The 22121-nt window shown below is 52.6% G+C and overlaps 13 protein-coding genes across 13 annotated transcripts in view; 8 read left to right on the top strand and 5 right to left on the bottom strand.

Annotated features, from left to right (window-relative positions):
- The window catches only part of M431DRAFT_548893 (hypothetical protein), a gene marked incomplete at its 5' end in the record, with an annotated part of 1101 nt that extends 248 nt beyond the window's left edge, over positions 1-853 (top strand). The window contains one exon of the mRNA XM_024921272.1: positions 84-853. Within this exon, the coding sequence (XP_024777975.1) occupies positions 84-589 (506 nt within the window). The 3' untranslated portion in view covers positions 590-853. The remainder of the gene's footprint in view (positions 1-83) is intronic.
- Positions 854-926: 73 nt separating this feature from the next.
- On the bottom strand, positions 927-1781 carry M431DRAFT_479789 (hypothetical protein; the record flags this gene model as incomplete). The annotated part of the gene is made up of 1 exon (XM_024915808.1): positions 927-1781. The coding sequence occupies one exon, from the start codon at positions 1779-1781 to the stop codon at positions 927-929; it is 855 nt and encodes a 284-aa protein (XP_024777974.1).
- Positions 1782-2259: 478 nt separating this feature from the next.
- On the top strand, positions 2260-2855 carry M431DRAFT_78257 (hypothetical protein; the record flags this gene model as incomplete). The annotated part of the gene is made up of 2 exons (XM_024922668.1): positions 2260-2586; positions 2685-2855. 2 exons carry the CDS (start codon positions 2260-2262, stop codon positions 2853-2855), a joined length of 498 nt encoding a protein of 165 aa, XP_024777973.1.
- A 569-nt stretch (positions 2856-3424) lies between these two features.
- M431DRAFT_362314 (hypothetical protein) lies at positions 3425-5919 on the bottom strand. The gene is made up of 7 exons (XM_024914570.1): positions 5799-5919; positions 5622-5707; positions 5400-5520; positions 5204-5317; positions 4891-5136; positions 4021-4770; positions 3425-3954 (listed from the first exon to the last, which is right to left on the bottom strand). The coding sequence occupies exons 1-7, from the start codon at positions 5827-5829 to the stop codon at positions 3623-3625; spliced, it is 1680 nt and encodes a 559-aa protein (XP_024777972.1). The 5' UTR covers positions 5830-5919; the 3' UTR covers positions 3425-3622.
- Positions 5920-6816: 897 nt separating this feature from the next.
- M431DRAFT_362278 (hypothetical protein) lies at positions 6817-7156 on the bottom strand. Its single transcript, XM_024914569.1, has one exon. It carries the CDS (start codon positions 7076-7078, stop codon positions 6899-6901), a length of 180 nt encoding a protein of 59 aa, XP_024777971.1. The 5' UTR covers positions 7079-7156; the 3' UTR covers positions 6817-6898.
- A 96-nt stretch (positions 7157-7252) lies between these two features.
- M431DRAFT_505823 (hypothetical protein) lies at positions 7253-7774 on the top strand. Its single transcript, XM_024918698.1, has one exon. The coding sequence runs from the start codon at positions 7305-7307 to the stop codon at positions 7719-7721; it is 417 nt and encodes a 138-aa protein (XP_024777970.1). The 5' UTR covers positions 7253-7304; the 3' UTR covers positions 7722-7774.
- A 2098-nt stretch (positions 7775-9872) lies between these two features.
- On the top strand, positions 9873-11246 carry M431DRAFT_78062 (hypothetical protein; the record flags this gene model as incomplete). The annotated part of the gene is made up of 4 exons (XM_024922645.1): positions 9873-9935; positions 10129-10252; positions 10374-10523; positions 10591-11246. 4 exons carry the CDS (start codon positions 9873-9875, stop codon positions 11244-11246), a joined length of 993 nt encoding a protein of 330 aa, XP_024777969.1.
- Positions 11247-12338: 1092 nt separating this feature from the next.
- M431DRAFT_3273 (hypothetical protein) lies at positions 12339-14238 on the top strand (the record flags this gene model as incomplete). Its single annotated transcript, XM_024914342.1, has 3 exons — positions 12339-12644; positions 12703-12756; positions 12823-14238. 3 exons carry the CDS (start codon positions 12339-12341, stop codon positions 14236-14238), a joined length of 1776 nt encoding a protein of 591 aa, XP_024777968.1.
- Positions 14239-14272: 34 nt separating this feature from the next.
- Positions 14273-15396, top strand: M431DRAFT_362120 (hypothetical protein). The gene has a single exon (XM_024914568.1). It carries the CDS (start codon positions 14368-14370, stop codon positions 15214-15216), a length of 849 nt encoding a protein of 282 aa, XP_024777967.1. The 5' UTR covers positions 14273-14367; the 3' UTR covers positions 15217-15396.
- M431DRAFT_79174 (hypothetical protein) lies at positions 15379-15996 on the top strand (the record flags this gene model as incomplete). Its single annotated transcript, XM_024922788.1, has 1 exon — positions 15379-15996. A coding segment is annotated over one exon (618 nt), but the record flags the coding sequence as incomplete, so codon positions are not given.
- Positions 15997-16308: 312 nt separating this feature from the next.
- M431DRAFT_78438 (hypothetical protein) lies at positions 16309-16818 on the bottom strand (the record flags this gene model as incomplete). Its single annotated transcript, XM_024922695.1, has 1 exon — positions 16309-16818. The coding sequence occupies one exon, from the start codon at positions 16816-16818 to the stop codon at positions 16309-16311; it is 510 nt and encodes a 169-aa protein (XP_024777965.1).
- A 483-nt stretch (positions 16819-17301) lies between these two features.
- On the bottom strand, positions 17302-17750 carry M431DRAFT_78555 (hypothetical protein; the record flags this gene model as incomplete). The annotated part of the gene is made up of 3 exons (XM_024922712.1): positions 17302-17372; positions 17428-17530; positions 17598-17750. The coding sequence occupies 3 exons, from the start codon at positions 17748-17750 to the stop codon at positions 17302-17304; spliced, it is 327 nt and encodes a 108-aa protein (XP_024777964.1).
- A 2459-nt stretch (positions 17751-20209) lies between these two features.
- M431DRAFT_479783 (hypothetical protein) lies at positions 20210-21300 on the top strand (the record flags this gene model as incomplete). Its single annotated transcript, XM_024915807.1, has 3 exons — positions 20210-20374; positions 20845-20923; positions 20993-21300. 3 exons carry the CDS (start codon positions 20210-20212, stop codon positions 21298-21300), a joined length of 552 nt encoding a protein of 183 aa, XP_024777963.1.
- Positions 21301-22121: the final 821 nt, after the last annotated feature.

Raw genomic sequence — 22121 nt, 5'->3', positions numbered from 1 at the left:
CAAAAGAGAGGTTCGTCATACCAAATCCTTCTTCTCCAGCCATAACTCCAGCACATCATACTAACCCAATCATCTTCTCACAGCGCCCTCAAAACGCTCTCGCGCCGCCCGCCGCGCAACATCCCCCTCCATCAACACCGACAAGTCCCTCAAAGACGTCTCCCTCCCCTCCACAAAATCCTCCTCCGACTCCGCCCGCCCTTCCGTCCTCGCCGCCCGCCACTCCGCCGGCGTCACAAAAAAGTCCCGTCGCGGCCGCCAGCTCTCCGCAAAGGGCCGCCGACGCCAGGAAAAGGGCCTCGAGATGGCCGAGGCTTTCGTCGAGCGCACGAGCAAGAAGCTCGAGAAGAGCCTCGGCAAAGCGAAAGTCGTGCAGGCTAGGAGCAAGAAGTGGGACGACATCAACAAGGACGTGCAGGAGACCAAAGCCAATGCCTTTGCGGTGCTGGGTCAGGACGACGAGGCTAACGGTGGTGAATGGGAGACGGACGACGACATGGATGGTGACGACGGCGCAAAGGGCAAGACTGCCGCTGTAGCTGCAGCTCCTGCACCAGTGCTGGATGATGACGATGACGAGATTATGTAAATGGGTTTTTTATGACTGGACGACGGAAAAGATCATGGCGACAACTGGGAGGGGGGCTTGTTTGCTTTCTTTCTTTCTTTCTTTCGTGGGAATTCGGCGTTGTTGGCTTCTTAAAAGAAAGGACTGGCGTGGGAATTATGGCAACTATTTTGCAGCCATCTAAAGCGATGTTGTCAAAGATTGCCGCCTGACGTTGATAATCTCATCATCAGGGGTCGGGTTATAGACTATGGGCTCTCTACCTTTGGTACACACATATATAGTACATCTGTTTCTATGATACACGGAATACCCAAACAAGAAACATTCAACACAATGCCATACTCGTACATCATAATCACCTCTTGATACCCTCCAAATACAGCCTCATCGTCCCCCCAACCTGTCCCTCCGCCTTCTTCGTCTCCCTCGCCCCCTGCGCCTCAATCTCCTCCTGCACCTTTTTCAGCACATCCTTCGCCTCATCCACTTCCACCGCCCTCCCCCCCTTCTTCTTACCAATCATCAACTCAACCTTCATCCCCTTCCCCAAAAACCCTCCCATCTGCCGTAACTTGGTCGCCAAATCATGCCCGCCAATCGCCCACGTAAGCTCCATCTCCTTGGTCTTCGCCTTCGCCGCCACCGCCGTCTTCTTGCGCTCCTTGAGCTGCTTCTGCCGCTCATACTCATCCCGCTTATTCACAATCTTGCACACTGCAAACTTCGCCGGCGCGCCCGTCTCGCTGTTGGCGGGGACGTACGGCGTCATCATGCGCAGCGACTCGCCCTCCTCGAGCTTCGTCAGCACGTACCGCGTCGCCAGCGGGCCCTCGGCGCTGCCATTGTCAATCACCATGATCTGCGGGTCCGTAATCTCGTGGTCCCACGGCGGGCGGTCGCGGCCCGATCGCTCAATGTCGCGCTGCGTCGTGAAGCGGCGGTCGTATCCGCGGTCCTTGTCCGGGTCCTCGTCGGAGGGGGGGCTCGCCGAGGGCTTTTTGCCGCCTTTGTAAGGGCGTGACATGCCGGCGTAGCATCTCAATTGCTGTGAAGAAGGTCGACTTCGGAAGATGGAGTGAGGAGAGGGTGTTGCGGGCACGTGCTGCAGCAAGCTCTGTCTTGAAGCTTGACAGCTGATGGTCGAGGAGAGGGGCCGGGAGAAGAAGGAAGCGAATCTCGCAGAGTCGCAGACACAGCGAGTAGCAGCCATTGTGTGTTATAGGTAGTTTGTAAATATGTAGAAAAGACACAATACCAGCAGCCACTGGAGCTGGGAATAAACAGAGATCGAGGAGTTGATATTTCTAGGTCGGCGCTAGTAGTGAATCCATTTCGATGGAGGGGAAAAGAGAGTGGAAGACAGAGAGAAGCTGCATCGGAAAAATATAGCGTCACAGCTTAGTCTAGTATGGACCCTTGGTGCTAAGTAGAAAAGGCACATCAGCCAATCACATGTGTGTACTGCAAGGACTAACAATTCCCCATGAATAATTGTGAATAGCCTCATAACTTGCAACTCTCATACAACACTTTCTCTCAACTCAATCCCAACCTCACCTTCAACTCAACACAACACATATCTCATCTCATATCATACAACCAATATATTCAATCTCACTCAATCAAACCTCATACATCCTCCTCACCACAAAAAAAGCCATGTCAACACCATCACAACCACAGCCATCATGATCTCCCACCTCATCGGCCACCCCCTCCGCTTCACAATCTCCACCCTCAAAATCACCTGCCTCGCCCACCTCACCCTCTCCCACCTCCTCCAGGTCTCCCCCGCCCAGGGCCCCTCCATGCTGCCCACCTTCACCGTCGACGGCGACTGGATCGCCGCCGACATGCGCTACCGCCTCGGCCGCGGCGTCAAGGTCGGTGACCTCGTCCTCTACAAGATCCCCATCTTCGCCAGCCAAAACGGCGTCAAGCGCATCATTGGCATGCCGGGCGACTATGTCTCGTTGGGGACGCCGGGAGAGCCGGGCGAGGATCAAATGATTCAGGTACGCCGTTTTGTCTACTTTGCTGTATTGAGATTCACGTTCTTTAAATGATACGTGCGATTATGTGTAATATATATACCGAGACTAAACGGAGACAGGTTCCCGAGGGCCATTGCTGGATCGTTGGCGACAACCTCCCGGCTTCACGAGACTCCAGACAGTTTGGCCCGCTACCACTCGCCTTGGTCCAGGGCAAGATCATAGGCAAGATTCTGCCCTGGAAGGATCGCCAATGGGCAAAGGACGGCCTCGAGAAAATAGACTCATAATATTTCATCACTCAGACATCTCCAGAACAAGACATATACTATCAACGCACAACGGTGCAGCTTTACCAAGTAACGCATAGCATCATTAAACTCCAGTCACCAAAACATCTAGATAAGACAATCGGCCAGTAGGTGGGCAGTTGCATGTCAAGCATGTCAAATATCCTTGTCTAATTACATCTGCTTTTGCTCATGCCCAAACCACTCAAGTCCGCCGTCGTCATCTTTGTCTCTACTTTCATTCCAATAGGCATGCGGAACGAGTCGCAGTCATTGTCTGCGTGATATGTTTTGTACAAAAGAAAGGGGTAAAGGAAAACTGAAAACGAAATAAAACCTAAAACAAGCCGCCATCTGCATCCTTGGAACATGGCACTTTGTCCTCCCAGTCCCTCGGAAAAGGTTCTCTCTTCGGCTGGCGTAGTATAAAAAGAAAGAAACGGTACTCTCCTGGAAATAGCACGTCCTCGGGAATTCTTCGCTGAGCGGGGAAGTTAAAAAAAAAGCTATCAAAACGAAAAATTGAAGACCAAAGCCCGCAGAAACAAAAAAAGGATGCGAGGGCAAAAGGCCTCTTCCCAACAGACTTGGAAGCTTGGATGGGAAGGCAGCGACCCTCGTGGCTTGATCTGGAACAAAGCTTGAGACGCCTAAAACACCGTCGCCTTCGCCATGCCGCGCTAATCCTCCTCGCAACCTGGTTCACGGTTCCAAAGCAGCACTTCCAAGTGATATGCTAATCTTTGTTCGAGGCTCGCAAAGGCCATTTAGCCCTCAATGTGCGCCTTGGATCCGCCGCTCTGGCCCAGGAGCTCAAGACATCGCTGGGCCAAGTTGATCACCTCGCCTTCGTCCTCCTCCTCGACTTCGGGATCGGCAACCTGGCGGTTGGCAATGAGTCGAATGTTTTCGATAATGTCGTCAGCCTTTCCGATCTGGCCAATCAGGGTCTTGTCCTCGGACTCGAACAGCTGCAGCAGCGTCCACACGGCGATGTGCTGGAAGGTGGCGTCACCGGACTGGAGGAAGCGGCACAGGTACCCGTGGACACCACCGTTGGGCTCGTTCCAGTTCTGGACGAAAATGGAGTAGTCGCCAACTGTCAAACCGTCTGTTAGCTTCATGCTGCTGTGGAGTGGGTGAGGATAGCTAGCAAGCCTCTTACCTTTGGATGATAGGTTGCCCAGGGCAGCAGCGCTGTTGCCCTGCACTTCGATGCTCTCCGAGTGGGTCAGGGGGATCAAGACATCGCATACGCCGAGGTTCAACAGGTGAGACTTGAGGTCGTCGCTGAGGGCGAGGACCGCGATGGCGGCCGTCATCTCGGACTGAACAGTAACGGGGACATCCAGCACAAGCTGCTTGCACTTTTGCACGGCTCCGGCTTCCAACACCAACGCCTTGTTACGATCCGAACTAGCGGCCAAGTTTCGCAGCGTCGAGATGGCATGGCACTGGATTTCTTCGTTGTCGGTAGAGCCCAAGAGGTCCACCAGGGGCTTCAAGAAGTTTGCCTCGATGATCGGAGACTCGTTCAAGGGGTGGATGGAGATGTTGCGGATGCAGGCGACGGCGGAGAGGATGAGAGGTAGATACGATGACTGGAGGAGGCGGAGAAGAGGGTGGAGGCCGTTGGCTCGGACAATGTCCAGCTGGTACTTTTCGTCGGAGGCCAAGTTGCGGAGGGCCAAGGCGGCCTGGCACTGGACCTTGGGCGAGGACGAGTCCATGAGATTTACGAGGGACTGGACAAGCTTGGGTTCTGAGGAGGCCAGTTTCCGGCGGTTGTTGGAATCGACGGCAATGTTACTCAGGGCGGTCGTACAATAGTATTGGACGTCAACATCTGGAGAAGACAGGAGCTGGACAAGGACGGGGATGGCGCCAGCGTTGACCAGCTGTTGCCGGTTCTCGTCTATCAAGGTATACAGTTAGCAACCCAGCGCATTGCGTCACAGCCGTCTCCGCTTGAAAATTTCCGAAACCAAGTGAGACGGTATAAAAAACGAAGAAAAGTTGATTAAAAGAAACGCACCAGAATGTGTCATGTTGAGAAGAGCACCGGTGGCATTCCTTTGAACTCGCATGTCCTTGGACTTGGCCAGTCGAGTCAAGGGGCCCAAAGCCCCTGACCGGGCAATCTTGGCCTTGTTCTCCTCATGCGTAGCCAAGTTTGTAATGCATCCCACGGCGTTGCACTGAACCTCGACATTTGGCGAGAGCATCTGTCGGATCAGAGGCGTCAGGCCACCGAGCTGGACAATAAGGACCTTGTTCTCGGCTGCAGATGCGCGCACGCAGTAGTTAGAACGCTGGTCAGGTTTAGTCGGGTAGAAGCGCTTCCTTACTGTTGACAGCGAGATTGCCAAGTGCCGCACTGGCAGCTCTCTGGACCTCGATGTCGGGGCTTTGTAGCAGAAACAAGATGGGCTCAAGAGTATCGCGATCGACCTCGCGGACATCTACAAAGCTTCGTATTAGCACCGGCGCCACCACCCTTGCGTGATCCCAACTGCAGAGACCAGCTGCCCGAGATGGCCATACCTCGTTCTGTGATTTCGGCAAACGTCAAACTGGCGCTGCGCTGTAGATCGATGTTTTCCGAGAAAACCAGCGTGCTGAGGGCTCGGAGCGGTTCGCCAGAGAAGAAGTCGGTCTCGCCGCGCTGCATCCGTAGAGACAAGTCAGCTTTCAGTCATGGGGCGGCAAAGGGGGAAGAATGACGGCCAGCAGCATAGAAAGCCATCATCAGCAAGGTAGACGCACGTTTTCGAGATACTGAAGAAGGTCGGCAACTGCCTCTCGCTCGCTATCGGCGAGAGCAGGTTCGTAGAGGCCATCGCGGGCTCGCCCTGGAAACGGGAGTTAGAGAGAGACTCGGAGAAGGGGCGAAAGAAAAAAAAAGTCGGATAAACACAGGGCAGCGGATCAGGACTGGCTCACCTCCGCAGCATGTCGAGTTGCAAATACCCATGGCGGCGACAGCTGGGCTTTTGATCGACTTTGGGGCGGAGAGGATGGAGAGGAGAGGATGGAAGATGCTTCTGTTTCTTTTGTTGATGCTTTTGCTCTGGCTCTAGCCCTGGCGGTGCTTATTAGGCGGTGGTGATGGAGCTGGGACGCTAGCGCCACCTCTAAATGGGTACCTGTGCAGCTACGGGACGAGTACAAACAACGGCTGACCTGGACGCTTGTGCTCACTGCTGTTTATGCTGTGGCCAGGCCGAGGCGCCAAGTATCGGCCGTGTATCCACCGATGGGCCACGGCAACGGGAGCGTGACGAAAGGGCGGGTCCTGAAGCTGCTGTTGCTGGCTGCTGGCGCGATCGAGGGCCGCTAGAGCGAGCAACCGCAGGCTGGGAGCCCACTGAAGAGGAGCCCTAAGAAATTGATTGATGGCACTTGACCTAAGGAGACGGGAGGAGACTATGTGGATTTTGGATGTATAGAGCTTGCAGAGCGGTGGGCAGGAATTGGATCTCGATACAGTACTCGGGCCAGAGTGAACATGGGCATGAGCATAAGTGAGAAGGGGGCAGACAAGACAAGACGAGACGGCAAGAGGATTCCGCGGGCGATGCGGTGACAATCCGTTTCTATTTCTCAAGATCGGATTGATCGCTTCGAGAAAGAAAAAAAGGGCAAGGGCTAGGCTGGGCTTTGGAAGTGACTGACTGGACACCAAGGCTCGACGACGGTTAGGCCTTGGCCTTTGGGTCGCAGGGGGTCGCTGCGAAGTCGTCACAAGCACATGGAACATGGACATGAACCAGACGTCGAGTCGAGGCGGTACTTGCGGCAGCCATGGAAATCCCACGCCGCGCATAAGTACTCCCGCGACAAGACCCCCATGCAAGGCGGCCACTTGCTTGGGCGGCATTGGGAATAGTAATACGGAGTCTGCTGGCAGCACTAAGGCAGTAGTCAAGGGCTCAGATAGGCGGGCTTTGGACGATATGCGGCCACAAGTGCTTGGAGAAGGGCATCTAGTGGTGGCCCACTGCGGTCAGAGAAGACAGGCGTGACTACTGTATGGACATCGTTTAAACCTGGAGAGCAAAGCAGAGCTTCAGACTCGAGGTGAGGCGAGGCGAGGTGGTATCAGGTTTAGGTTTCTGTTCAGTTTTGGACGGTCCAACTCCAACCCCTGCTATCGGGCATCTACGTGGTCTGTTATGGCGCTGATCAATGCCGCTACATACTCGTACATGTAGATGAAACATGCATCCTATTGTTGTACAAGATGTGCTGCATGCCTGTCCTTACATGCTGGTGCTAGTTAGTACTCATACTTGTATGCACAACAGCGGCCAGCACGACACACTCCGTCTTATTCATGCCTCCTCTACCGGCGTCTATTGGACCATTTGCACCTCTTCACCGCGGCATGATTAAGTGTTCGGGATCCTACGTGTTCACGCCAGACGGTGCTATGAGGGCATGGCCAACATGGCCAACATGGGTATCTGCCACCGGCCGCCTCATTCGCAGCGCTCGGGGCCCAGCCAACCTGCGAATCGGCGGTCTATGCTGGTTCAGGCAGTGTCTTGGGTTGGACTCTTTGCGTTTGAGGGGGAGGGGGATCGGGTCCGCAAACACGTATGTAATGTAGCGGAACCAGTCCTGCGAGTCCAGCTGTCAAGGAGCCCATTGGCTGCGCAGTCCTACCGTCTTTGGATTTTTCCAAGCGTATCGGCGGCTACGACGATAATAAATGACGAGTTGAGCATAGGCTCTTTGGTCGAAAATTTTTCAACCCGACATTCGATAGCCTCGCTGGGGCTTGGTTTGGGCATGTTCGTGGGCCAAAAGGCGGAGATGTGCAGATTGATGGAGCTCGGCTCGAACGTTGGCTGCACCTTGTGACCACCAGATACTAGTAGTAGATGCTGATGATACAAAAGAATGTCGCCACGGATACGAAGCATTGGGTAATCTGAATTCAGCTTTATCATACTTGTATGTAAGAGAACAGTATGGAACGTGCTTCATCCGCATGGAATTTTTTATCTTGACTCAATCCCATCCATTCTGCCTAATCCTCAGCTGGTTGGTTACCCTGGATGAAGAGATGGAGAGACAATTGGCGGTGGACGATAAGCCATGAAACTCAAATGTGACTCCAAACATCAATTGAGAGCCAATGAGCACGTAATTGCTCAAAAGGCCTCGGGGAAATTCGAAATAAACGCCATCCCACAAAATCCCTACCTACATACCTAGGTACATATATATGCATGCATCGATTGATATCACCGTCACCGTCACCACTCACCTACAGTAGGGTGTCTACATCTAATCCATGGATATCTTATCGTGCCCACGGGGAGAAGGATTCAACTGCTTTGCATCAGATCAGTCAGCACATGTGCTTTATGCAGCTGCACCAAACGGGATCGCCTCACCTCACCTTACCCTGCAGAAATTCGCATCGAAAGAAAGGGTCTACGATGAATCCGGCGCGGTGACGTCAGACGGGATGACTCTGCACGGGCGTAGCATGACTTGCCTTTTTGCCTTTGTCGTATATCAAGGCGCATGAAGTGATAGATAACATGAGACTATGAGGAAAGAGGGTGTGGCCGGCGCCGAGTTCAAGTTGATTGGGACTATCAACTCGCCCCGTGTGTGCAGCGGCTGCAATGCTGAACCTTGTCTTGATACATTGGCTGGCTGTGATGCTTCCATTTTGGGGCATGACGAATTGCGTGTGTGTGTTGCTTTATCTATCAGAGTACACCACTGATAAGGTTCCCTCAGCAATATAAAGTATAAAGCGGCAAAACACTGTGTCTATCTGTAGTATCTAGTACTCACCAATGCAATTCTCAATTTGGATTATTTGTTTAGTTCTATGAATTCCATGTTGGCATGGGCCAAATACCATGTCCGAGACAACCGCCATTGATCCATGAATGTCTAGACCCGAACCGTTGCGTCCTCAGACACATGGCGCAGCACAGCAGATCGCCGCCAAAAGCTGCTTCTCCAGGCGTGAGCATCGGGGAAATCTGGATTTGGTGTAAATTAATCTATGTACTCGTATGTACTTACAGACATCCATGTACGATATTGCGGAATCCGCCCCATTAGGTGTAATTCCCTAGAAATAGCCGCAGCCGCTGTATGTATGAGTACGAGTACATGTACAGTAAACTCATGCCCGTCGAGATCGGCCGCAGGGCTGCCTGTTTCGTCGCATCCGTTTGAACTGCGTCTTTTGCTGTCCCGAAACCAAAAAAGAACACCAAAAACGACGGCCAAATCGGAGCCTGCCTCCGTACTCGTTACATGCAGATTCGCGAACAACTGCACTGCAGCACTGCACGACCACATAAGCCAAAAAGCCCGCTGTCATCAGCCGAGCTCCAGCGCCTGTGACACGCTGGAATGGAGGAAAGCGAGGAGGCTGCTAGCGCTCAGCTGGCCCCCGCACCTGCTGATGCGCCTGGCGATAGTGATATGGATAGCCGACAAGCGGCAGCATCTGCAGCTGGACCAGGCATCAACAACACCATCGCCGGTGGGAGCAACTGCAACTGCAGCGACAGCATCACCAGCAGCAACAACAATTCACTCGACAACAACAGCAGCAGTCGAATCAACGCTGATACCAGTGTAAACACCGCTGGTGACAGCACCAGAAGTCCTGGATCCGCAGCTGCACCCGCTCCCGGAACAATAGCACCAGCAGCCATAGCACCAGATCCTGCATCTGCTGCACCCGCATCTGCTACGATTACATCTGGAGCATCGCCATCGCCCGCTCCCCAGCCCGGATCTGCACCTCGCCGCAGCCTTGCATCCCCTGCATCGTCCCCCGGATCTTCTCCTCGATCCTCGCCCGGCTCTTCTGGATCTGCTTCTGGATCTGCACCGGCATCCGCAGCTATAACTCCCGGCTCTGCTGAGTCTGAACCCGCCTCGACTCCGGCGCCGGGCTTCAAGCTTCGTCCGCCATCCATTGCGCTGCCTCCTTTTGTCGCCCCGTCGTCGTATCTCTTCCACGCTGGTGCCATGGCTGATGCGCCGGATCCCAAGCCGCTGAGTCCCCTCGACAAGGAGCAGCGACAAGGCTTGGTACGTCTGCCTATCCTCCTCATACTATCATCCCTCCCTCCCTCCCTCCCTCCCTCCCGTTGGCCAGCCCCGATAGCGGTGCCACGCCATGGAGAGATATGTTTCTCTACATTTGCCCGTCTTTCTTTCTACTCTTTCTCCACGCCTTTTTCCCAATCGCCGCCCTTGCTGACCTCGTGTTGCCTCTCTTTAGAAAGCCATCCGGGACTTCCTCCGCAAGCGTACTAGCTACGATGTGCTCCCCCTATCCTTCCGCCTCATTGTGCTCGACACGGATCTGCTCATCAAGAAGAGTCTCAATATCCTGATTCAGAACTGTAAGTAGAATCAATCAATCAATTCCTGGACGATATCGGGCTCTCGATTCTGCCCCGCGCTTCTCCCCGCACCTTCTTGGGGGCTGCTTTTTGTCACGATGCTAATGGGAAGCTACTGTAGCCATTGTATCTGCCCCTCTATGGGATTCGCACACTTCGCGCTTCGCCGGCATCCTAACGGCGACCGACTACATCAATGTGATCCAGTATCACTGCCAGTTCCCCGATGAGATGAGCAAGCTGGATCAATTCCGCCTGGCCAGTTTGCGAGGTGCTTATTCCCCCCTCCCTCCCAATCTGCAATTGTCGTAGCGCAGGGCTAATTGTGACGTACCTAGACATCGAAAAAGCCATTGGGGCGACTCCCATCGAATCCGTCTCCGTCCATCCTTCGAGACCTCTGTACGAAGCACTTCGACGCATGCTCAAGACTCGTGCGCGAAGGATCCCCCTCGTCGACGTCGATGAAGAGACCGGCAGAGAGACTGTCATCTCCGTCATCACCCAATATCGAATCCTCAAGTTCATCGCTGTCAACAACGAACACAATACTATTCTGCTAAAGAAGACGCTTCGCGAGATCCAGCTGGGCACCTACAACGACCTGCTCGTCGCACGCATGGGAACCACAGTCCTCGAGGTTATCAACCTCATGGTCAACGGCAACATTAGCTGCGTGCCCATCGTCGATTCCGAAAACAGAGTTCTCAATGCTTTTGAAGCCGTGGACATTATTCCTTGCATCAAGGGCGGGGCTTACGACGAGTTAAACGGCAGCGTGGGCGAGGCACTGTGCAAGCGGCCCGAAGACAACCCGGGCATCTTCACATGCAGTCAGGACGATAGGCTGGACTCCATCTTCGACACGATTCGCAAGAGCCGCGTTCATCGATTGATTGTGGTCGATGATGAGAACAAGCTCAAGGGAGTGATTTCGCTTTCCGACATCCTCAAATACGTGCTGCTTCACGGCGAAGAAGATATTCCCGAGTAATGGTCGACAATGGTGCATGTGCATGACACGATATCAAGACGGAGGCTGTACACGGAAGAATGGGCACGGGGATTAAGATTAAGGATACATCTTGTGCGGCGTACTGGTGATTTTTGGGATGACGACGAGTAGCACTATGGGGGAATTGCTAGGATTCTGGTACATACTTACTTTAGCCCCTTTTTTTTTCTCTTTCTCATCGAACCGATAGAGTTTGGTAAGGTAGGTTTCTTTTTGGTTATTTTGGGCAGCTGTCGGAAAGCCAAAGACTCTTGGCTGGAAATTGTGTAGGTTGAGACTGTTAACAAGAAGCATTTTTGATTCTATTATCTTGGGGCTGTTGCTATCCTTTCTTGTGAAAGCTACACCGTCCGGTTTCAACACCTTTTTTCGCCTACTGAACTCTGCTGCAATTCGCCTTACGAGCAAAAAGATAAGACGAAGGAAATCAGGAAATGGGTACCTCTGTGGTATCCAAGGAAAGTCACCAGAAGCGCGGCTCTCTGGGCGTGACATAGAGTTTCTGTTTCTCTTGGCTGGCCAAGGTTTGGAAGAGCGCCTTCTCTCGAATAACTTCAACGCGCTCCTTTGCTTTTCTTTATCTTATACTTTAGTACAAGCACTGGCCACAGCCGTTGCTTCGGCAATCCCCCCATCCTTATTGTTTCCTTCTTTCCCACCCTCTCCCACTTCTTTCTTTCCTTCCCTCCCTCTCATACTTCTTCCCTCTCTGATTCTGCACGTTATTTGCAACATCCTACTTGGTGTTAGGAGAATTTACGAGCCTCTGGTGTTGCTGAGCAGTCGCAGAACGACGAATATCATACCAAGCGACTGGCATCAAAGCAAGAAGCATACATATATGCTAGAATTGGTTAAAGCGGCTTTGAATCGCCTTGATTGGATCCTCTTCTACAATTTGACAGAGATTTATCGAAGCATTTTCAGCCCATCTTCATCTTTGTTATAGGCGTATACACCTCTCTCCATCACGCCGACTCTCACTGCCGATCTTCCCCATTGAGGAAACATCAGAACATCACCTCAACTACAACATCACTCAATATCATCTCAAGTTCGACATTAGTCAACATGGTCTCCTTTACCAACCCCTTGGCTGGCTCATCTGCGGCCCAGCTGCGCGGTCAACCCCCGAGCGTCCAGTCTGCAGAGCCAGCCTTTGTTCCTCCAGTGAACCGGGCACGACATGTACCAAACAGCACATCACTAGCATTCCCTCTCTCTGAAGCTATCCCAGAGTTGATGGAGAACAATCCAACCATGCCCACCAGCAGCACGTGGACACCAAGCACCGTAACCCTGGACTTTCCCAGCGATGGAGGTAAAGAACGGGGTCAATCCATCTTCGTAAAGAAGTACAACCAGCTGGCAACCAAGGTAGGTTAAAATAACCAGAACCACCATATTAACTTGTGTTGAAGCTAATGGCCATCAGAACGGAGTGAGACCGCTAATCGCTGGGGACTTTGACGCTCATCTTCGCAACCGCGTAAGTAAAAGAAGTTCTCTTGTGATAAAGCTGCCTGTTGTTGTTCTAATCTTTCTGTTGTTGCAGAGTGGCTCTTCTAGTCCCGAAAAGAAAAGTTGGTTCTCTCGAATCTTTCGAGGATCGTCCAACCAGTCGACGCCAAAGAATGCAGCCCCTGTGCCTCGGGCGCATAAAAGAAGCACTTCGGACCTAGGATCCTCCATTCGCTCTAAACCAGATCTCAAGATTCTCGACATTCAAGAGTTGGTGCGGTTGACTGGCAGCAGCCTGCTGTACCTACCTCCAGCATTCTCCCCTCACCCTTTGGTTCTTCCTACGTGCATTCGAGCGACTGCTCACTACCTTGCTGAGAACCCTGACCTTCGAGGCGTTTTCAGAGTCTCAGGCTCCGTCAAGACTATACATGCTCTCTATGATTATTATTGTGACGCTAGTGGCAGCGACCCTTATATATCCAGCACCACCTATCAACCCACCCTGCCGACATCCATCCCGCATCGTGTCCACGAAGTGGCTTCTACATTCAAACGCATTCTCCGCGGGTTGCCAAGAGGTATTTTGGGATCGATCACGTTGCTTGATGCATTTCTTGCAATCTATTCAGAACTGAAAGATCGGCTGGAGGTTCCAGCAGAGAAACTGAAAAGGACTCGTGCACGACTGATTGCGTTGGCTATCCTCAGTATTGACTCGCGGCTCCAACGAGACCTGATTTGTGCAGTCTTTGGCTTGCTCAGCCTTATTGGCCGAACCACTGAACTATCGCCGACCACTGATGCCGAGGGCCGACCTCTCCCTAATGAGCTCATGTCGTATGATGCTCTCGGAATCATATTTGGTTCGTTGCTGGTTGGGTTAGACGACCTTGACAACTACGACATAAAGGAGTCTTCACCAACTTCTGGCCTATCCCTCATTCCGACACCAGCAAAGAAGCGCCGCGATCGGCAAAAAGTAAAGGACCGCGATTCGCAAAACGTAAAGGACCACGATTCTAATCATCCGGATCTCGCCAAGACAAAAGTTCTAATTGGCATCGCCCAGATGGTGATTTCTAACTGGCAAGATGTTGTTCGCCAGATGCTGATACTGGCACCAAACCCTGACCAAAAGACGGCGCCAATGCAGGAGACGCATGACGATTGCGACTCCTCCATCTGCGAATCATTCGTGGTCAATCGCACAATGGACTTGGGCGTAGAAAACAGGAGAGATTTGCCCGCTGAAAACCAAAATTTGGAATTCGTCACAGCCTCACTCAGGAGAACAAGGTCAGCAGGATCACGGTTGTCCAGACAGGGAAGCGGCAGAGGGCCTTCTAGACAATCATCGCTTCGTCGGATGACTCCGACTATGGAAGAGGGACACCAGAGGAATCCTTCCAACATTGCTCTCCTCCCTACCACGCCTACTAGTGGCATGGTTGGGCCAACTTCGACCAGCACCAGGAAGGTCACACCGCCCTCAAAGCAATCGTGTTAGGAGCACAATTGCGGAATCCTTGGAGCTCGCCAGAATGGCGCCACACCTCTTCTACATTCCCGCAGCTACCAAGAAGTCAGTCGATTATCGGCTGAAAATAGTGCCCCTGGTATTACCCAGAGCACTACTATGAAGACCATACCACCGCGCGTCTCCTCTCGCAATACTAATCGCTGTGGTGTTTACAAAAACTTACCAGCATCCGACACATTTTCAGGAGCCAGAAATATTGTACAAACACCCCCTTCACAGGTCCGATCCAAGAAAACACCTAAAGGGACCAAGAGGCGTGAGGGCATAGAAGCACAAACTCACAAGACCATTAGGTCCCCGTTGTCAGATAGACTGCACGGGAGAAGAAGGGCGTTTGAGAGATTACTCACGCGCAGCGGGGAGAAACTTCGAGGCACGCAATCATCTTACAACCTCTATCCACCTATATATATAAAAGAATCGGAAGATCCGTTCTTACAGCCGGCTCCGTCGACCGAAACCATCCGATGCGGGCAAGCTAATGGATTTTATGAGCATACACGTTGGATGGCTCCTCACTTGCAGGTAGTTGACCAAGATGGCCCGAATATCATTCATGGAAAGCCTCGGTTGCTAGATTTGATCTCAATTGGATCAGACGGCAGTCATGACGACAACAATAGCAAATATTCGTGTGAAGATAAAACACCGACAAAGAGGAGATCTGTCAAGGCCTTGGCGGCCATGTTTGAAGATCCGCATGAGTCTCCGCTGACGACTCGAAAGCCCAAGGTCGGGGCATCAAAAGATGCTCTCGGTCTGGCAGAAGGGGCATACCAAGATAAGCAAGCGTTGTATCAGATTTACAACAGCCCTCATAAACTTTACCACCCTACCAAGGTTCCCCATGGACACCCTGAAGCTATTGGGGACGTGGAGCTGAAACCCATGGTGAACAATAAACGCAGTCCATCTTCTAACGCGTGGCCGCTTGTTGACACATAGAATGATGCACAAGAGTCATCTGCGAACAGAAGAGAAGGTCTTATACATACGGAAACGCAAGAAAGGGGCACACAGACGGATGCACCTTTACATACTAGCCCTAACAATGGGACAGAAAACAACAATAATCGACTCCAAGAGCTCGAAGCACTCCTAAGAACAAAATCAGCAGAAGCCGCACAATTCCAGTTACGGGTACAGCAGCTAGAAGAATCCCATCCACCACCTCTGGGCGGAGAATTGCGCGAGGCCAGCAAAGAGATCCAAAAGTGGAAAGAAAAGGCTGAAGCTGCCGAGAGAAAGGCAGCGCGGTTCCAGAGATTCACGACCCGAATCAGAAGCATCCACAGCTCTCTCGCCATGGCGGAGGGATCCCGTCAAAGCGGCGACGACGAGGTGATTTCTCTCGAGGGGAGAGATGCTGAAGGGTCTTATCGGGCTTGTAGGGTTCGATTTACAAAGAGTTTGGGGAGTGAAGCTTCTGGTATCGCGAGATTTGATGGCGTTGTTGCTGAAGAGGTGCAAGATGACTTGCATGAGAGCAAGAGCGACGAAGAAACGCCATCGACGGATGGACTTGGACATTATCGAGATTTTCATGGATTGGATGGAGTGACGAGCCCGCGGATGGTGGACTTTGGGTCTGCGGCTGTGGCGATGTGGATTGCTGCTCAGGAATACCTTGAGATGGAAGAGGGTGAGGCTTCTGGTGATTCGGTGGAAGTTACTACGAGTGGGAGTTCTTTGGATGTGTGGGAGATGGCGGATGAAGACTTTTGAATATTTTTTTTAGTGAGATGATGGGATTGTTTGAATGGGTTTTTGGTCAAAGATTGAATAGTTTTCTGGTCAGCAATGGGTTCTTAAAAAGAAAAAAAAAAAAGGGACAAAAAAAAAAGGCGTGCTGTTTAGTAATAGTTTTAGAATAGAAAATCATGATTGTTATTCGTTGCATAAAAAATGACCTCATGTGAACGTTCCTCGATACGCTTGTCTCTTCCTCCAATCTAACTTTACTCTATCTATATGAGTACATTGGCTTATGCACTTCCTCCATGAGTCATCCCTTCGCAGCATCGACAGTCCTTGATACTACCAAGAAGAGTCAGAGTCACTCCGACGTGCGATCCTCCATCTTCCCGCCTGGTCCAGATTCATATCGACTTGCATCCTTCCAATACCATCTACCACCGCATTGAGCGCTAGGACATCAGTGTCCTCCGAGTCACTCACATAGCCACCGCGGCCCATAACTTGAGGTCGTCGTATCGGGCTCATTGGCGGAGAAGCGAGCTGATGTGAATCATCCTGGCGGAGGGTGGGTAGGGAATCCGCGACGGAGAAGGGGGAAGCAGGGCGTTCGCGCTGGGAGCTCGGCGGCGAGGGGAGGGACCCTGCGGCCTGTGTGGAGAAGGTCATGTTTGTGAATGGAGGGGGAGAAGCAGATGATGAGGGGGAATAGATGGAACGAGGTTGGGCAGAAGGGATAGGTTGATAGGGAGAGATGCGTGGTGCATCCCGAGAGGATGGCAGCGAGAAGTGGGAGTTGTAAGGGTTGTTGGATTGCCACGATGGCGAGATATCGTGAGCGAGGCGGAACATGTCTTCTTCGTCATCGGAAAAGGGCGAGCCGGAGCGAGAATCCGGGTTTGAGTAGAAGGAGCCCGGCATGGTGGTGAAGCCGCGAGGGGGGGCCGTCGAAGGCAACGACGAGGTAGATTGAGAGGCTGCGACGGAGACATGCTGCGCTGGAAGATCGTAAGGGTCGTAAGGGACGAGGTCGAACGACTGTTGCTGGCGATGATGATTCCAGTCCGGTCCGCTAGGAGGACTGTTGAAAGAGGCGCGAAGAACAGGAGGAGACGCAATGCGATAAGGACGAGCAATAGACGGACGAGGACGCGGTTCAAACAAGGACGAAGACGAATGCGAAGGCGAAGATACAGTTACAGTTGCGTTTGATGATTCAACAATGGGGGTTTGGTTTTGGTTTTGGTGGGGGCCGGGCCAGACCATGGCGATGCGCGGTTGGTGCTGAGGCTCGATGTTGCGGAGCGGCGAGACGCCGTGGCCTGGCGGAACCCGTCAGTTGTCGGAGACGAAGATGTCTTTGTGTTGGTGGGTGAGTTCTGCGACAGCGGAGCAGAGAGTCATGTCTGGTTTTGGGTCAGAGATATAGTAGATGGAGGGGGGGATAAAACATAGACATACCAACGCCGGGGCCGACATCACGAGTGCTGAGGGCCTTGATGGACAGATCTGGGTTGACCTTGCCAATGACCTGTGCAGCGTTTCCATGGGCGAGATGAGCTTCCTTGAAATGAGACATGATTTGTTAGTTGCATTGCTTTTAGTAGGTAGACATTTGAGGGCGTACATACGCGGTTCAACAGAATGGTGACGACTCCATCAGCGTCGATCGTGGCCTGGTCGCCTCGCAGCTGTGTGACCTTGCCCACGATGGTGACGACGCGGCCGACAAAGTTGTCGAGGTAGGAGGCGGTGATGCGCGGGGAGGACATTTGCTCAGACATGGTGATATGTTGTTGTTTGTCGTTGTGTTATGCTTGTATGATAAATATCTGCTGTGCTTGTTCGTCTAGGTAGTTTGTAGTATAGTCTATGCTTTTATCAAGCGGGCGTGAAATGTCATGTACCGTCAAAGTTAGGCAGTCGAGACGTGTGAAATATTGCAAAAAACGCAGCTGTTCTTCGGAACCCCTCAACGCGTGTTACACCAGCTTTTGTGTAGTCGCGATGCCCAGAGCCTGGTGAATATCGCGAGATCAGGTGACACGGCATAAGGCGTATCACGTGCCACTGCTGCCCCTCCATTACTGCAGTTCTTCCCCTCCTCTCTAGCTGTCTAGGTAGAGCTGTCTAATAGCTCCCTGGCTAGCTCTAAGATGGGGGGGAGGAAGAGGAAGAGTTAGAGGGGGGAGGCCTCACTCTCACGCTGTACAGTAACAGAACACTGAATACTGTATGTTAGCAAAGCTGGCCGTCCCAGTCTTGCACCAAGGGAAGCAAGTGGCCGAAGGACAAGACTGGCTGATTCGTCACCCAGTGGCTCGGCTCTCAAACATGCTTGTGCAAGTTGAGTTGAGCTGCTGAAATCCATGGCGTAAAAAGCATCATCTTATTCAAGAGTCTGGAACTTGACATCGAAATGTCACCACCAGCTGAGCCTGGCACTCAGCGAGACAAGCTCCACATTGTCGATGAAGATTGTTCCTTTACACAGCCAGCTTCAGTAGCTCGGACGTCTAATATCCTAGACAGGGATGGGGGCTGGATATACCGGCTTAAGCTGTGACAGCTTCGACGCTGTAAGACTACGCTGTAAGACTACGAGTATTACAAGCAACACAGCACACACAGGTTCTATCTAGCCTGCTCCATCCGAGCGATCCAGAGGGCCGCTGTCTGGTCTCGTCTCGTCTATAGCTTCTACTATCCATTTGGCAAATTCCCAATTGACCAACTGCGAGAGACAGATAGACAACAACCCACTTACGCAGTAAGCACATACTACCTGTTTGCACATCGTTGGCTGCTAGTCCAATCCATTCATCGCCATTGGAGCTCGACCTACTGGGCCAATGTCTTCAACAAACATGATGCTGGCTGGGTACTTTGTTACAGTAAAAGGGCCTCGCGGCGCACACCCATCTTTGTCGCCCGACGGCATCAAACTCCCGCAAACCTGCGTCTGGTTGTGCGCACATGATTGGTGCCCTCCTTTTGATAACGTTTAGGTAGCATTGGCGCCGACGTGCGCCAGGCACTGAGCCGAAACACATTTTACTTGCTTGCTTGCCTTGCTTTCGTTTGCTTCTCTTGGGATCAGGTGTGCAGCCATTTTGGAGCGCTGGCGAGAAGCTTCCCGATGGGAAAGCCTCTGTTTGTGAGCCACAGAAGCTTGTCTGCGCGAGAACGGAATGCTGCCTAGGAGTGGGAATGGGTGTAGGCGAGCCGGAGCGAAGTCGGCGAGCTGTACTGGAGCTGTAGCTGTCGAACTGTGTAAATAAGCCTTTGGCTGATCATGGCGAGAGGTGATTTGCCATTGCCCTGTCTCGACCTCGGCTTCTGGTCGGGTATAAGCCTTTGGGCCAAATTGTCGTCGTCTTGGAATCGGATATGATTCTAGGCAAATTCCATGGCGTTGTTATTGACTCATGTAATTACCTTGATGGACTTTTCCAACATTAAAGGTTTCCGCATAGACCCATCACGGCAAGCCCGCCATGTGAAAGTGCCGACATCAAACGAGAGCTGACGGCGGGGTAGCAAAATGCCAACCTGCATGGCTTCTCAAGCTCTGCGAGTCAAGTTGTAAGATCAAATTAAAACAGCTAGTGCTACGGCAAAGCAAACCTAGAGCTGCAATAGTCCGGAGAGGCCTGATGGGAAAAGCAGAACTTATCCATCGAATCGAGCACAAGTGGTATGATCGACTGACGGCCTGTCATGATATACTGTCTGCGCATCGTTAGCTCCTCTCGTTGTCATCAGCTAACCGGACGCCGTTAAAGTTGCGTGATCTGCACATTGGTTTTTCTTCTTTACCTGGTTTTGGGGACTCATGGGCCAAACTTTGTTCTCCGGTCTTGGCTCCCTCGCCTTTTTGCCTCCCCGGTCCGGTGCAGACCAAGCTGGACTGGACCGGCCTGGCTGGCTACCTGCGGATAAACCTCAGCAGCAATGGGTAAATGGCTGAAGGAGCCGCTCCATAGCTTCAGGTTTACTTGTGCTCACTAAGACGACGGGCCAACTCATCAATCGGCTTAGCGGGCTGTAGCATGTCCCCGTTTTCGTTTTTCAGCTCCAGCTCCAGGAACGCCCGCTTTGTTAAACTTCGCCGGAGCTACCTAGCGGCTCAATAAGAGCGAGCGAGCAAGCAAGCAAGTGACTGGAGCAAGAGAGAAAATAGCATTTCCAGCGGGAAAACCTACGAGTCCGGGGGCCACATTCTAAAACACAGCCAGAAAGTATGGAGCAGGGTTTTGCTTGCTGGCTGGCCCTGCTTTGTCTCTGGTTGTTGTCCCGTCGTGTTGCCGAAGCAAAGCAAAGCACAGCAAAGCAAAGCCTCCGTCCGGATAGCCAGGGGAGCCATGCCTTGTGCGGAAGTAGGGCAGAGTCGGACCAAGCTTTTGTGGTACGTGGACGTGGCCGGCGGCAGCCAATGGCAGCAGCCAGGATGCATCTAAAACCAAGGCACGGGCATGAAGAGCGTGCGTGGATGCAGATGCAGAAGCGTTGCAGCACAGCACAGCACAGCACAGCACAGCACAGGGTGCAACCTAGCAATGCAGCATTGAATGCCTGCGGCCGGATTGTTGCCTGACGGACGGGCCCTGCGTTTGGTTTGTCGCGACATCCGGGCAGCTTCGTGTCCAGTGGTGCTTCAGTGGAATCGCAGCCCAAGGCCTAGACCTGGGCCGTGGTGGAAGCTGTGCTGCTGGATGGGCCTAACGGGAAGCGGGAACGAACTGGATTGAAGGCGTAAAATATTGAGAAAATGGGCGAAAGAAATGGAAGCGATGGATGATGGCGATAGCAGTGGGAGGGGAGGAGAGAGCTCCCTCAGGTGGCGGAATGTTGCTATGCTGTGGCTTGAGCTTGAAGCTTGAGCAAGGCAAAAGCACAGCACAGCCATCGATCGATGGATTGCCCATGCCAAGTACAGCAAGTATAGCAAGTACAGGTAAGTTCTGGTAGGTTCACAGTTCACACACGCCACAAGGTTAGCGAACTCTGTCGCTGCAAACGGCAGCTTGGCAGCGGGCTCTAGTTCGCAGAGTGGCCCCATCCAGCCCGTTTGAAGTGGGTGCTTTGTGCTGGGACCCCGCGGACAGGTACTGGGAAAGTCGAGGCCAAGTACAGCGGGAGTCGCCCGAGGATGGCGTGGCAAGCTGTGTCGCTGCTTGGTTCCGTACTAAAGATACTGGCTGGAGACTTGCCCAAAGGCACCGTCGGAACGTCGCAAGAACACACCACAACCCGGGCGATACAAGCTCAGGCTGGGCTGGTTCCCTCCAGGCCATGGCCGTGGATCGCAAGGCCGGATCGCGATCGCACTAGAGGCACCCGTTGGCCGAGGTTCCCACACTTTTTTGTTGCCAGGGATCGCCACAGCCCACGGCAGAGCATGTCCCGGCATGTGTTTGTGTTTTTAATTGAGGTTTGCTTTGTTACTTGGGCAATAACTGGACAGAGGTACAAGTCGGGGGAGATTGAACGGGCTCGGTACTCGGGTCAGGTATGTGCGCCGTATCTCCCCCAAGATACCGTACAGTACAAACAAGATTGGGGGCCAAGGAACGAACAAACTTGGTGAGGAACAACAGGAACATGAAACTTTGGGCTGGTTCGTGTTTGGCAATGCTCCCCCGTTGCCGTTGTCACAGGGGCTGACCTGACTGACTCTTTCTCTACATGTAAGAGGGACTGTACTGTACTGTATGTATGCACTTGTGCAGGATTATGTCTCTACTGTAATGTATCTGCGGATGCCGGGGATGGACTCCGGTGTACTTGGCACGGTTCGGTTCCGTTTGACATGGAAATGCTGTGCAACAGGTAGATAGCCGTACATGTAGATGTAAATGCAGTACTGTACCAGATACTGTATGTAACACCAGCGTGATTGTCAAGAATCCCGTGCTTTTTGAAAGCTTCCATTTCTAAATCGAATCGACCCATCACCCGATGCTTGCTTCAACTTCCACTTCTCTGGTGGCGCTCCGGTTCTTGTTCAACAAATCCGCAGCAAACCAGCCTTTGCCCGCACCTCCGTTTCGGCGTAAACGTTAATTCCTGAGGATTCTCAGGATGCCGGATAACCATAACCTACACAGGACTGGGACATGCTTTGGAGGCGCACCCTCAGCACAGTCGGATGC

The sequence above is a fragment of the Trichoderma harzianum genome, assembly GCF_003025095.1.
Source record: "Trichoderma harzianum CBS 226.95 unplaced genomic scaffold M431scaffold_3, whole genome shotgun sequence".
In the NCBI taxonomy this organism is placed as follows: domain Eukaryota; kingdom Fungi; phylum Ascomycota; class Sordariomycetes; order Hypocreales; family Hypocreaceae; genus Trichoderma; species Trichoderma harzianum.
This window is presented reverse-complemented; position numbering and strand designations above follow the sequence as displayed.

Coding starts and splice junctions, on each gene's coding strand:
- M431DRAFT_362120 (XM_024914568.1), top strand. CDS start 14,368: ATGAAGACCATACCACCGCGCGTCTCCTCTCGCAATACTAATCGCTGT.
- M431DRAFT_362278 (XM_024914569.1), bottom strand. CDS start 7,078: ATGTTTCATCTACATGTACGAGTATGTAGCGGCATTGATCAGCGCCAT.
- M431DRAFT_505823 (XM_024918698.1), top strand. CDS start 7,305: ATGGCCAACATGGGTATCTGCCACCGGCCGCCTCATTCGCAGCGCTCG.
- M431DRAFT_362314 (XM_024914570.1), bottom strand. CDS start 5,829: ATGGGTATTTGCAACTCGACATGCTGCGGAG. Junction 5,521..5,621: donor TTCTTCAGTATCTCGAAAAC/GTGCGTCTACCT, acceptor CTACGGATGCAG/CGCGGCGAGACCGACTTCTT. Junction 4,771..4,890: donor TCTCAACATGACACATTCTG/GTGCGTTTCTTT, acceptor ATACCTTGATAG/ACGAGAACCGGCAACAGCTG.